The sequence below is a fragment of the Entamoeba invadens genome, assembly GCF_000330505.1.
Source record: "Entamoeba invadens IP1 unplaced genomic scaffold scaff_1105074725601, whole genome shotgun sequence".
Classification (NCBI taxonomy): Eukaryota; Evosea; order Mastigamoebida; family Endamoebidae; genus Entamoeba; species Entamoeba invadens.
This window is the reverse complement of record NW_004191847.1, coordinates 524,514-538,627: the sequence shown is the minus strand read 5'-3', so window position 1 is coordinate 538,627 and position 14,114 is coordinate 524,514. Positions and strand designations below refer to the sequence as shown.

Sequence of the window (14,114 nt, the reverse complement as noted above, 5' to 3'; positions counted from 1 at the left end):
AGTCATTGGATGCAAGATGACTATGTATTTGCTTGAGAAGTCCAGAATAGTCTCACAAGCTAAAGAAGACAGAAATTACCACATCTTCTACCAATGTTGGCTGGTGCCACACCACAACAAAGAAGCGAATGGAGACTTGAAGCACTGATAAATACAGATTGATTTATCAGAACAAGACGTCTCCAAATGAAATTATGGTCGATGGCATGAATGACTTGGAGGAGTTCAAGAACACTGTTGCTGCTATGAGAACACTTGGATTGTCTGACAATCAACAAGAAGAAGTCTTCAAGATTGTAGCTGGTATGTTGCACATGGGCAATGTATGTTACGTTGATGGGAAGGATTTGGCAGAGATTTCTAATTTGGATGAACTCTCAAAGGCGTGTGAATTGTGGGGATGTGAGCCAGAAGCACTCAGAAAGGCTCTTATTCAGCCATCTTTCAAAACAGGAAAGGAAGTCATTGAGAAGAAGTACAACAAAACTGAAGCCGAAGCAAGCACACAAGCTATGTTGAAGTTCATTTACCACAGACTTTTCGTCTTCATAGTTGAGCAAGTCAACAGAGTCATGAGAAAAGATGGAGACACTTCTATTGGTATTTTGGATATTGCCGGGTTTGAAATCTTCAGAGAGAACTCCTTCGAGCAATTGTGCATTAACTTGACAAATGAAAAGTTGCAACAATTCTTCAACAACCACATGTTCAATTTGGAACAAGAAGAGTATCTGAGAGAAGGAATTGAATGGACAAGACAGAACTTTGGTAACGATCTTCAGCCGGTCATCGACTTGATCGAATCCAAGCAGAAAGCCTCAATCTTGTCACATTTGGAATCTCAGTGTTTCACCAACGCAGGTAACGATAAGCAGTTCTATGACTTGATTTGCCAAGCATTTGGTGGACATCCCAAGTTCAGAAAGCCAAGAGTTGCATCGACTGCTGGACACTTTGAGTTTGATATCATTCACTATGCTGGTGATGTGACTTACGATGGTATTGACTGGGTCAGAAAGAACAAAGATCCATTGGAACCACAAATTAAAGAGACTTTCTTGGCTGCTCAAGGGAAGTTCATTTCAGAACTGTTCAGTTTGCATGTTGCCGGTGGTGATGACTCTGGAGCCTCGGCTGGTGGAGCCAACAAGGGCCAGAGAGGTGCCAAGTTCTTGACTGTAGGATCTAATCACAGAGAACAACTTGATGATCTTATGAAGAAGTTGAGAATGACTACACCACACTTCATTAGATGCATTCTTCCAAATACACAGAAGAGAAGACACTACTTCATCGATTCAACTGTCTTGAAGCAATTGAGATGCAATGGTGTCTTGGAAGGTATTAGAATTACTCGTCTTGGGTATCCAAACAGAATCATCTACAACGAATTCTTGAAGAGATACTTCTTCCTTGGAACTAACATCAACAAGAAAACTTCAGATGCTATGCCAGTAGTCAAAAAGCTCATGAAACAAATCTGTGAGAAGTACAAGAAGGATGGCAAGCCAAGAGTTAACACTGAAGAATTCAGATTTGGTAAGACCAAGATTTTCTTCAAAGTTGGTGTTCTTGCTGAAATTGAAGAAATTAGAGAGAACAGAGTCACTGAACTTATTTGTGGTCTTCATATGTGTGCAAAAGCCTTTGCTCAAAGAAAGCTTATTGAACAGAAACGTAATGAACAGATTGCTATTAATGTCATTCAAGACACCATCCACACTTGGTACCAATTCAGAAATTGGGTCTGGTTCAGATTATTCCAAAAGGTCCGACCAACACTTAAGAGAAGAAGAGTCGATGAGGAACTCGCAGCCAAGGACAAAGAAATTGAAGCTCTTAAGAAGAAGCTTGGTGAAGAAATTGAGAAGAGAGAAGCCGCTGAGAAGGCACTTTCTGAGATGAAATTCAAGAACGTCGATTTGGAAGCTTTGGTCCAGAAGCTCAAAGACGAAATTGAAGAACTCAAGGAAGAAATTGAGTCGAAGAAGATAACACTTGAAGAGGCGGATATGAAGTCACAAGAAGACCAAGAACACATTGAGGAACTCCAAGGTGACATTAAGAGAGGAAAGGAAGACTTGAGCAAGTTAACAACTGAGTACAAGAAACTTGAAGCTGATAATCAAGGGCTTCAAGATGAAATTACTGAACACAAAGCCACTATTGTTAAGAAGGATAGTGTTATCACTGAGTTGAACAAAGACATTGAAGATAAGGAAGGAGAAATTTCTGACTTGAAGAAGAAGCTTGAAGCCGAAGAAGACAATTCAAAGGATCTTGAGACACAATTGCACGAGAAGGAAGACGACATTGCTGATTTAGAGAAACAAGTCAAGAAGTTGCAAAACACCATTTCTGATGTCAACGCACAGAATGAAGACACTGGCGCTGTTTTGAATGATACTAAAGATGATCTTGCCAATACTAAAAATGATTTGAAAAAGACTCAATTGGCTCTTGACGATACCGAGAAGAAACTCGACCAACAAGTTGCTCAGAACAAGAAGGTCTCAGATGAGAGAGATGGATATAACCAACAGTTACAAGCTGAGAAGACCAAGACTGCTGCTTTGACTTCAGCCAAGAATGCAAGTGATAAGAAGATTTCATCATTGAACTCAGAGAAAGACGAATTAGAAGATAAGAACAGAAAACTTGATTCTTCTAATAAAGATGCTCAGAGAAAAATTGCTGAGTTGACAAAGAGAATTGAAGACGGACTTAATGACTCTGACATGTTGAAAGCACAGAAGGCCGACTACGAAGCTCAAATTCAAGCGTTGAAGGATGACATGGAGAAGACTGAAAAGGACTTGGCTGGTGCTAAATCTAATATGAACCAAAAAGACGTTGAAATTAATAACTTGAACGAACAACTTGCTGAAGAACAAAAGGAAAAGGAAGAACTTGAAGCAAAGAAGAAGAAAGCAGAAAATGATTTGGCAGATTTGGAAGACGCTCAGTCCAACTTGCAAAGCGAAAAAGACAAGACGGAAAAGGATAGGAAGAAGTTGGACAACGACTTGAAAGAAGCTCTCCAGAAGTTGGCAGACATCACTGCCGAACTTGAGAAGAACAAAGCTGCTAATAAGGAACTCCAAGCCAAACTTGATGAGACTGCTGATAACAAAGATAAGCTTGAAGCTGATGCTGAGAATATGAACAGAAAGAAAGATGCTCAAGAGAAGCAATTGGCTCAATTGAAGGCTGACAATGACAATTTGACTAAGACAAAATCTGTTGTCGATGCCAAATTGAAAGACGCTGAAAGAGAAAAAGCTGCTCTTAACGTAAAAAGTTGAAGCCGCAAACGAGAAGTTGAGAATTACTAAGAACACTTGGGAAGAACTAAAGCCGAACTTGACCAACTCCAACAGAACTTTAACTATCTTAAGAAGAATGCCGACACTGATGCTGCTGATAAGAAGAAACTCAATGGAACTGTCAATGAGAGCAATAAGAAGATTGAGGAATTGAGTGCCAAAGTCGACGAACTTACTGGTGTTATCACAAGAAGAGAACAAGAAGTCGCTGAAGCCAATGAAGAGCTTGAAACTGTCAAGAAAGACAAATTTGCGAAAGAAAAGGAGGCAAAAAAGTTGAAAGCGGAAAACGACGAAATTAAAGAGAAGGTAAAGAACTTGGCGAATGATAAAGACCAACTTTCTTCTGAAAAGAAGAAGCTTCAAGACGAATATGACCAACTCAATAACTTAGTCTCGGGACACGAAGACGAGACCAACAAGTTGAATGGTTCAATCAGAAAGTTACAAAGAGACTTAGAAGCAAACAACACTGAGTTGACTGAATTAAGAGACAGAACAGCTAAAGACAAGAAGAAAATAGCCGATTTGGAACAACAAGTACAAGACCTTGAAGATAGACCAGTTGGGACTTCAAATATTGACCAAACTGAAGTCATCAAGAGAGACAACCAAATTGCTGATTTGGAAAAGGCAGTTGCTGCGTTGAAAGATCAGAACACTCAACTTGATGCTGCTAAGAAGGATATGAAGAAGCAATCTGTTGAAGACGCTTCGAAGATTGAGAATTATGAATCACAGATTAAGGCACTTGAAGCACAAAAGAAGATGGCATTGGACGACAAAGCGGAGGCTGAGAAGACTGCTGCTGACTAATCTGATAGAAGAAAGAAGATGGAAGACCAAGTTAAAGCACTCAATGCACAAGTTTCATCACTTAAAGTCCAAGTCAGTGCACCAGCTTCTGTTGTTCAAGAAGAAGAGAAGAATATGTTGAATGCAATAATAACTTAAATTCAAGCCCAACTAGATGAAGAAAGACAGAAGGCTGACAGTGCAGATGCTGCTCGAAAGGCTGCTGAGAGCAAATTGCAGAAAGTCCAGTTCAACTTAGATGAAGCAAATAACACTAAAAAAGTTGACTAAAAAGGCGAATGACTTGACAGTCGAAGTTGATCAACTCCTGATAAGAAGAAGAAAAACGAGAAGGATTTGGAGGAAATTGACAAGATGATCAACAACTTGAATGCTGAAGCCGACAAGGCACAGAAACAACTTGACACTGCAAATGATGACAAGGATGGCAATGAAACAATGAAACAGAAATATCAAGACGAATTGAAGAGCGTTAGAACTGAACTTGATCAAGAAAAGAAAGACCATGCCAAGACACAACTGATTAAAGGAAAGTACGAGAAAGATATAGCTGAAATTACAGTCAGAGCCGAAACCCTTGAGAAGAATGTCCAGATGGCTGAACAAGAGAAGGTCAAGACTATGAGAGATTATAAGGCTGCTTCTGAAGAATTGATGAGAACAAAGACAGAACTCGACGAGAAACAAGACGAATGCGACAAACTTGAAGACGATATGTCTGAGATGAAGACTGAATTGGAAGCCCTTGAACAAGCTGCTAAGACTTATAAACAGTCGAAGAACACCTATGAGAAGAAGTTGACTGAGTTGAATGAACAACTTGATCTTGAAAGAACGACTGCTCAACAGACTAAAGCACAGAAGAAGAAATATGCAGACAAACTCAGAGAAGTGATGGAGAACGAAAATGAATTTGGTGAATATAAGGAACAAGCTGAGAAGTCCATTAACTCATTGACTGTTCAAAATGCTGATTTACAGAAGGAACTTGAGAAAGAAAGAGCAATGAAACAAGAGGCTGATAAAGAAACTCAAAGACTTAGAGCTAAAGTCACTGATTCAGAAGCTAAATTGGCGGACGCCGGTGCTACTGGAGCTTTTATTGCTAAATTGAAAGCGAAATATGAAACAGAATTGGAAGAAATCGAAACAGAAAAGGAAGAAGCACAAAACGCGGTTGCTAAAGCTAAGAAACAAGCTAAACAGTATGCTAGAAAGGTTGAAGAGGCTGAGAGAAAGCTTGCAGAATTCGAACAGAAGGAGTCTACTTTCAACACTCAAATTGGTAAGACACAAGCCGATTTGAAGAAGACACAACAATCAGTCAGAGATGGCGAATTGAGAATTGCCGAGTTGGAAGATCAGGTCAGAAAGGCTGGTGAAGATCTGAACAACAAACAACTTGAAGTCGATAAAATTAATGCTGAACTTAAGAAGACTAAAAACAGGTTGAAAAAGATGCAAAAAGACGACAGCGATTCGGAATAAAAATAAATAATTATTCCATTTTAATTGTTTGTGAATGTTTTTTTTGTAGAAATAATAAAAATATTCAAAATAACATGATTTTTTAAACATTTGAATAAAAACTTTTGAAAGAACAAAATTGTTTGTTGAATTTTTATTATTGTTGTTTGTGAATTAATGTTTTGATTAATTTTTCATGATCAAAGATAATACATTTTAAACAATTTTATGTAAACTGTTTCTAATAAATCGATAGTGAGAAAATTTGAAATTATCGCACATTTTCGGGTTTTGTTGTTTTAATAATAAGTCCTATATTTTGGGAAATATATTTCTCCTTCTTTTTTCTGTCATGTTTTTACTTGAAAAAAATATTTATTTTTATTTTCAGTCTTTTTTCTGTTTTTTTGCAACGTTTTTACTCGAGATATTTTTGTTGGTTATTTTCCTGTTAAATAAGTTCAAAAATGTACTTCAATTTTGAATTGTTTTCAGTAGCAACAAATTTGTATTCATAACAACAAACCAAAAATGTTGTTATAATCAAATGAAAATATTTTTTTGAAATAAAAGCTTTTGGTAATGAATTGAAATTAAACACTAATAATTAATATAAAATTGGTTTCAAGAATAAAATGATTAAGATAAAAGAAAATTAACAAATTGACGACTTAATAAAATAATTACGTTTTGAGATGATTTGAATGTAAAAAAACAAAAGATGTAAAAATACCAACGGCAAAACAATATATAATTAAAGTTAATCGTCTTATTTATTAGTTGTTTGGTAAATGAATTTGAAATTTAATTTATGTTAAACGAACAAAAATACTAAAAGTTGGTAATAAAAATTCAATTTTTAATCTTAATAAAATAAATGAACAAAATTGATACCCTTATAGCTGGAGCTTTACAAAAAAGTAATTCATATTCTGTTATCACAGAAATGATGAAAGTGTCTCCGAACAGAATTGCGCGAGTAAAAAAGATGATTGAAGACAAAATCGCCATTAAAAACGTAAAAAGAGGGAGACCCACTAAAGTTACCAACAATGTTATCGGTAAAATCGTCAAACAAACTGAAAATGATCCATTTTCAACTTGTTCAAAGATTGCACTAAACAATCACTTGTCCAAGTCAACAGTTTACAACTTAAGAAGAACACACAGATTTAAATATTGCAAACAAAAACCAACTCAAATTCTTACACAAAAACAAATTAACACAAGATATGATTTTTGCAAAAAAATGCTACAGAAAAGAAATCTCAGAAAATGGCAAACCGCGATTGTTTCTGACGAATCCCGTTATTGTTTATTTCCAGACAAAAATCATATTGTTGGAGAAGAAGAAACACGTTTGGTGAAATGTTAAAAAACATTAAAGTTGCAAAAACCAAAGCCAAAAGAAAAGTGTTAATTCAAAAATCAAAAATTACACTGGTCAAACACCAAAATACAATGCCAGTATAATGGTGTGGGGAGCCATTGGTAAAGACTACAAATCGGATTTGATTCTGTGTTCTGAGAAAATGAAAGCGGCAGATTATCGTCGAATGCTTGAACACAATGGAATTTTCGAACACATGAAAAAAGAGAGAAAACATGACTTTTACTTTCAGCAAGATGGGGCGCCACCTCACAAAGCAAAAGAAACAGTAAAATGGATTAAAAGTAAAAAGGTCAAATTGCTTGAATGGCCATCATCAAGCCCGGACTTGTCACCAATAGAACATCTGTGGGGAATTTTGGAAAGGAGATTAAGAAACGAAAAAAGTGTTTTCAGAACCAAAAAGTTGTTATTCAAGCATCTTAAAAAAGTTTGGAATAATATACCATACTCGATTATTAACAATTTGATGAATTCGATGACTTACAGGTTCGAAATGTGCAAAAACGAAAAAGGTGGACCTATTGGACATTTGAGCGATTTTAAACAATACCAAAAAATTGAAAAACAAGATTGGTAAATTAATCTTAGGTAATTTTGTTTTAGATTAAATATTTTTTTGTTAAAAAACATGGTATAACAATTACAATTTAAACAATATCGAAATAAAAATAGATTACGATGTTTTCCTTTAACATTTGGTTTAAAATAGTTTAACATAAAACAAGTACTATCGATTTTTTGGAAACAGTTTATATCCGAATTAATAACACATCAATTCTTATATTTTGAATTTTTACAAAAACAATTTTAAAAAGGTAATCATTAAGTTTAAAAACTTGAGAACAAGTATATAATTGTTTTGTATTACTTTTTGACTACAGTCATTATTTAATACAATTAATTGGGTAGATTAGATTTATTGTTATTACGAATTATCACCTTATTTCAGTAAAACTCAGTGAGATAAAACATTAAATGAAAATTCAAAAAGATGCACTCTTTCAGTCTGTTTATGTACTTAAACATTGGTTTTCCACCCACTTTCAAAGTCCTTCATTAACACAAATTTTTATAATCCGATTTTGTGGTTATGGAAATTATGGAAAAGTATATTATGCGTCCGCATAATGATAACAAGGACGGTGGATAACATGGGGACACAAACATTTGTTCAAAAGTGGACTCATTTCAAAAAAATAAACACCAATTTTAAATTTAAGTTATCTTCCAATATTTTACATGAATTTTATATAAAATAATTATGGGGTGCTAATGTGAAAGATAAATTCTATAAATAACATTCAAATATTTAACTTAAAAAATTAATAAAAAACTGATTTAATATTTTCAAACTGATGTCAATTTTAATTATTTAAGTTTAAATAACACAAAAATATATTTAATGTGAATATATTTTTCTTAAAAATATATCTGTTTTAAAGAAGTATAGTCACCCGCTAAAAGGTGTAAATTTACGACAAATGGTCTAAAGAAACCATTTTATAGTTTTTAGAAATTATGATTTTAGATTATGTTTCAATTTGTCATTTTTTTCTTTATATTGCAAGTATTTCAAAATTAACTATAAATTTACTTTATTCTAAAACATTGTCAAAATAGATTAAAGGTGAACTGAAAATCAATTATTAATGGAAAAATGCAGTACAAATACACTTACCTGGACAATACCAGAAAACAAAAAGACCAAACCTGCACCTGCGATGGCTTTCGACGATTCGGCAAATTCTTTGGATGTATCAGATTCATTGTGTTATTTGTTTGTGCTGTTTCTGTTAAAACAAAAAGAATTTTGCTACAGTCAATATAAACGGTTACAAATTTATATTGCTTATAAAAATATTAAGGTGTTCAATAAAAATATGGAAAGTTTGGAATCCGCAAAAGTGTTTATAAGTGTTATCAACACATACTACAATATCAATGTTTTGGATGGTTTTCTGAGACTGAAAATAATTCAAAAAGATCTGGCAAAAATTTTCAAAGTGAATGAGCCAAGAATTTCCGCTGTTATTAAACAAGAAGAAGAAGCGTGTTATACATGTAATGAATCTAAAAGTAAATATAACATTTCTTTTAAACAATCTGATATACTTTGTTCTAAAATATCCAGAAGATTACTAAAAAACAAAGCAGTAACAACAGATTATGTTTGGAGTCTTTTTGTTGATGAATGCAACTTGAATACCACAAAAGAATCTTCAATTCGTTGGGCAGAAAGACATGGGTTAAAACTTGTAACGTGCAAACAACTTGCAGAAAAACGATTCGATGTAAATCCCATTGATGTGTTAAATTACTTTTTGACTCTCCAAAATAGTGTAGATAATTGTTTTTCTGGTCTTGTTGTTAACATGGATGAAATGGGTTACAGTCCAAGAGCAGATTCTAAGGATGGACACTGTTTTGTTCCAATGAATTATGAAATGAAATTTGTGTATTGTCGACAAGAGAGGGATGAACGACATTGCACTTTAATTGCCGCAGTTGCTGCTGATGGTTCAACTCTGAAACCAACTGTTATTTTGCCCGTTTGTTCCATTCCAAATGAATATAGGTGTAATGGACTAACGGAAAATAATGTTTTATTCCGATACAGTGTGTCTGGATTCATTACGCGTGAAATTTGTGAAGACTGGATTAGAACTGTTCTGCTTGATTATATTAATAGAAAACGTGTTGAAATTAAAAATGAAATGAATGCGCTTGGAATTGAAATAAAAATGTCCGATCTTAGAGCTTGTCTAGTGTGGGATAATGCAAAAAGCCACAGTTCCTCGATTATTGAATTGTTACTCGCTGAAAATAACATAACTCTTGTTAGATTAACTCCACATGCTTCTCATTTCCTTCAAGTTCTTGATTTGGGGATATTTGGTAGGCTTAAAAGAAGAATGTCTTCTTTAAAAGCGAACGACAGTTTTGTAAATTTGCTTTTTCAAGAAGAAGTCGAAAAGGAAGATGTGGATGGTAATTTATTTTGGGAAGATAAAAAACCAGATTTTTACAATATTGAACTCGGAAACAGACTAAGAGAGTTGATGATATTGGTGGATTCTTTCTTTGCGGTTACAACACCTCCTTTTAATATTATTGCTTTTAAACAAGCAGGAATAGTCAACTGGATTGACAAAACGCTTCCAAAGTGTCGTGTATCCATCGAACATTGTAAATTTATAAAAACGCCCCAATACAGAGAATTGTTCAAACAGTTTATTCCAAAACCAATTCCGTTGCTTCAAAAGAAAAGAAAGACAGTATTACTCCCTTTCCAAATTGAAGTTAAAAGAAAAGAAAGGGAAGTAAAAAAAGCATTAAAAACCCAAAATAAGATAAGGAAAAAAGAAACCACAATTTTAAGATTGCCGTTGTCTTCTAAACCATTCAAAAAACTTGACAAAAAATGATTAATTATTTTCTTATTTTCTTTTTTTGATTTTTTCATGTTATTTATGTTATTCTTAATGTTTTTAATAATTATAGTATAAAATAATAAATTATAGTTTCTTTACACCATTTGTCGTGTTTTCATTGCTTTTAGCGGGTGACTATATATTGTTTTAAAATTTTTAAATATTATTAGTTATAATATAATAATACCAATTAGTTGAATTCAAATACTTCAACCACCATTTTTCATTTTTTTTATCAGTATTTTTTTTATGTTCTAGACAATTTTTATATTGTTATTTTTGATTTTTTTATTTTTATGGTCTATAAATAACCATTTTTGTTCTACAAACAATTCGAAATTTTTAAATGTTTTTTAATCATTAATCACTTATATAAACTTCTATTTGTTTTAATTATAAAATTTTTTAAATTCTTTACTATGTGGAGAATTAAAAAAACACAAAACAGAACGAAGAGAAGAACTTTTTCAAATATCGAAACATTTTCTATTGTAATTTATTTTTCTACTCAAAGTTTCCAAATAAATAAATAATAAAATGATTTAACCAAACTATTACAAATTATACCTTAAAATAACTCAATTAAAAAAGTGTCTATGTTTGCTTGTAAGTCTTTTTATTTTCGATTAATCTAAAAGGAGTTGAAAAGTTATTTTTGAAATATTTTCTTATTAGGGTTTTATTATGTTAAAATAAAAGGAAACATTTTATTCCGATTCTTATCTTTCGATGAATTGTCTATTCCTATTACTACTATCGTTTTCTTTAAGTGAATGTGTGATCAAGTATGAAGAAACCACAAATTGTGTTTATGCTGAGACACCTTCTGAATGTTCTGGAGATGTTTATGTTGATGAAAAGAGTGATTGTATCAAACAAAATGGTTTTGAAAAATCTTCAATCACCAAAATAATATTCAAAACCACCAAACCAATTGTTGTGAACAAATACTCTTTTGACACATCCAACATTGAATTTTTCGAGGCTCCTGGTGGAATTTTGAGTATAGGAAATTATGCATTCCGAAATTGTTATCTTTTGAAGAACCTCCCGAACACAAAGACTGTGACACAAATTGGAGACAGTGCTTTCTTCAAATGTTATTTACTCACACAATTTGAATTTGGTGAATCACTGACAGCAGTTAACAGCCGGGCATTCTTGGGGACTTCAATCCGAAAAGTCAAATTAACTCCAACGGCGACTTATGCTTCAAACGTTTTCTCCAGTTGCCCGTTCCTTGAAGAAATCGATTTCTCTGGAATGACGACAATTCCTTCATCTTTTTGTAGCAGTGCAAAATCACTCAGGACGATCAAAGGTGTTGAAAATGTTGTTGAAATCGGCAGTCAAGCCTTTTACCAATCTCCTTCAATTTTACACTTCGACTTCCCAAGTACCATTTTGTCAATTGGGAGTAACGCCTTTTCGGAGACTGGACTTGTTTCAATTGTGATGAACAATGTAACTGTCTTTGGGAAGTCCTGTTTCTACGGTTGCGCCTCCCTTGTATCTGTTGATTTCAATGGAGCTAAAGCCGTCAACTCGAGTCTGTTTTATAAGGCTTCTTTACTGAGCGAATTTAAAAATCCAGAAACCATTGAGACTATTGGAGACTCTGCTTTTGCATACACTTCCATGAAGAAGGTGAAATTAAATCCAGCTATTACATATCAGGCAAACACCTTCCAAGGCTGCAATTTACTTGAAACAGCTGATTTAAATGGTGTCACTGTTATTCCAAGGAACTTCTTCCAAGGGTGCACATCCCTTAAAAGTGTTATTGGTTTTGATAAAATCACGGACTTTGGACAGAGCTCTTTTGAGAAAACTGGCCTTGAAAATATTACTTTAAACAAAGACGCAAAATACGCAACTCGAGTCTTTGACTTAAATTCGGAACTTAAAACAGTCGATTTGAACGGAGTGGTTGTGATCCCTGATGAACTCTTTAAGACGTGTTACCAATTGAGTTCCGTCATTGGCATTGAAACAGTCACACAAGTTGGCAAAAACGCATTCAGAGACAATGCTTTGACTTCTCTCACCTTAAATAAGGACGCTACATACATGGACTTTTGTTTCACAAGCTCTTCTAAATTGGTTTCAGTCGATTTTAATGGGATTACAGTTGTTCCAAATTATTTGTTCCAAAATTGTTACAATTTGGAGAATTTCACAAATTACGAGAACATCACAGAAGTCGGGAAATACGCATTCAGTGGCACAAAGATAAAAGAATTGATTATCCACGACAATGTGAAATACGGCGATGGCGCCTTTTCTAATTGTGGCTTCTTACAAAAAGTTGATTTGGGAAATACCACAGTGATACCAAATTACTTCTTCAAAAATTGCACTGCACTTGCCGAAATTGTGAATTTTGATAAAATCACTGAATTTGGAGGAAACTGTTTTGATAGCGTTTCTATTGAAGGAGAACTGAAATTAAATGGAACGGCGAAGTATGGATCTTCTGTATTTGCCGGATGTGACAAAATCACAAAAGTTGTTTTGAACGAATTCACAGAAGTCCCATATGGGATGTTTACTGGTTGTTACAATTTGGCCGAAATAGTTGGACTTGAGAGCGTTACTAAAGTTGGCAGTCTTGCCTTTAAAAACACTTCTCTGACTGAGTTTGAATATTTGAATACCACAACTTATGGATTTAATGTTGTTATGGCCTGTAGGAATCTTGTCAAAGTAATATTAAACGATTATTTAGAGTTGGAAGGGTATGAATTCAGTGATTGTGTCAAACTGACTGAAATTGTTGGTCTTGAAAAAGTGACTCTATTTAATTCGTATGCTCTTAGTAATACCGGCCTCACAGAAATCACGTTCAATCCCTCTGCCAAATTTAGTTTAGGAAACACATTGGATGGAACCGTCACATTGAAAAAAGCCAACTTAAATGGTCTTACAAAACTGATTAAAGGAATTTTCCGAAATTGCACCAAGCTCGATGAAATCATTGGTCTTGAAAACGTCGTTGATTTTGGAGAAGAAGCGTTGTGGAACACAGCAATAAAAAGTGTGAAAATTGGTGCATCCACTAAATACGCAAACAGAGTTTTTGGTGGGTGTCAGTTGCTTACAGAAGCCGATTTTGAAGGTGTTACTTCCATTCCAGCAAACATCTTCAATAATTCTCAATATCTGAAGACACTTAAAAACACTGAAAACATCACTTCAGTGAGTGAATTTGCATTTTCAGGGTGCAAAAGTTTGACCAAAGTGGACTTCTTTGAAAAGCTTGAAAACGTTGGGCAATATGCTTTTAGTGGCACTGGAATCATCGAAGTGAATTTAGTCCCAAAGATCACATACGGTGAAGGTGCTTTTGCTTTCTGCACATCACTCAAACGAGTCGATTTGAAAGGAAAGAAATACATCCAACCCACCCTTTTCTCTGGGTGTTCCAGTTTAGAAACAGTACTCAATTCGGAGTTCGCTGAAATTATTGGAGTTGAGACTTTTAAAGGGTGCACTTCTCTGAAGAAATTTGAGTTCAATCAAGACGCCGTTTTCATATACGATGGAGCGTTTTCTGATACTGGATTTGAACAAATTGAGTTACACAACCAACTTATTTATGAGAAAAATGCGTATTCTGGATGCCAGAAATTGACGACCGTTGATTTGCAGGACGTTGAAAGAGTCAGTTTTGCGATGTTT

General features: G+C 34.2%; 3 protein-coding genes across 3 annotated transcripts; all 3 read left to right on the top strand.

Moving 5' to 3' along the window:
• Nucleotide 1: 1 nt before the first annotated feature.
• Nucleotides 2–4,142, top strand: EIN_329630 (myosin heavy chain; the record flags this gene model as incomplete). Its single annotated transcript, XM_004185494.1, has 3 exons — nucleotides 2–103; nucleotides 171–3,300; nucleotides 3,358–4,142. Coding segments are annotated over 3 exons (4,017 nt in total), but the record flags the coding sequence as incomplete, so codon positions are not given.
• Nucleotides 4,143–4,496: 354 nt separating this feature from the next.
• On the top strand, nucleotides 4,497–5,630 carry EIN_329620 (synaptonemal complex protein, putative; the record flags this gene model as incomplete). Its single annotated transcript, XM_004185493.1, has 1 exon — nucleotides 4,497–5,630. One exon carries the CDS (start codon nucleotides 4,497–4,499, stop codon nucleotides 5,628–5,630), a length of 1,134 nt encoding a protein of 377 aa, XP_004185541.1.
• Nucleotides 5,631–11,162: 5,532 nt separating this feature from the next.
• Nucleotides 11,163–14,114, top strand: EIN_329610 (hypothetical protein; the record flags this gene model as incomplete). The annotated part of the gene is made up of 1 exon (XM_004185492.1): nucleotides 11,163–14,114. A coding segment is annotated over one exon (2,952 nt), but the record flags the coding sequence as incomplete, so codon positions are not given.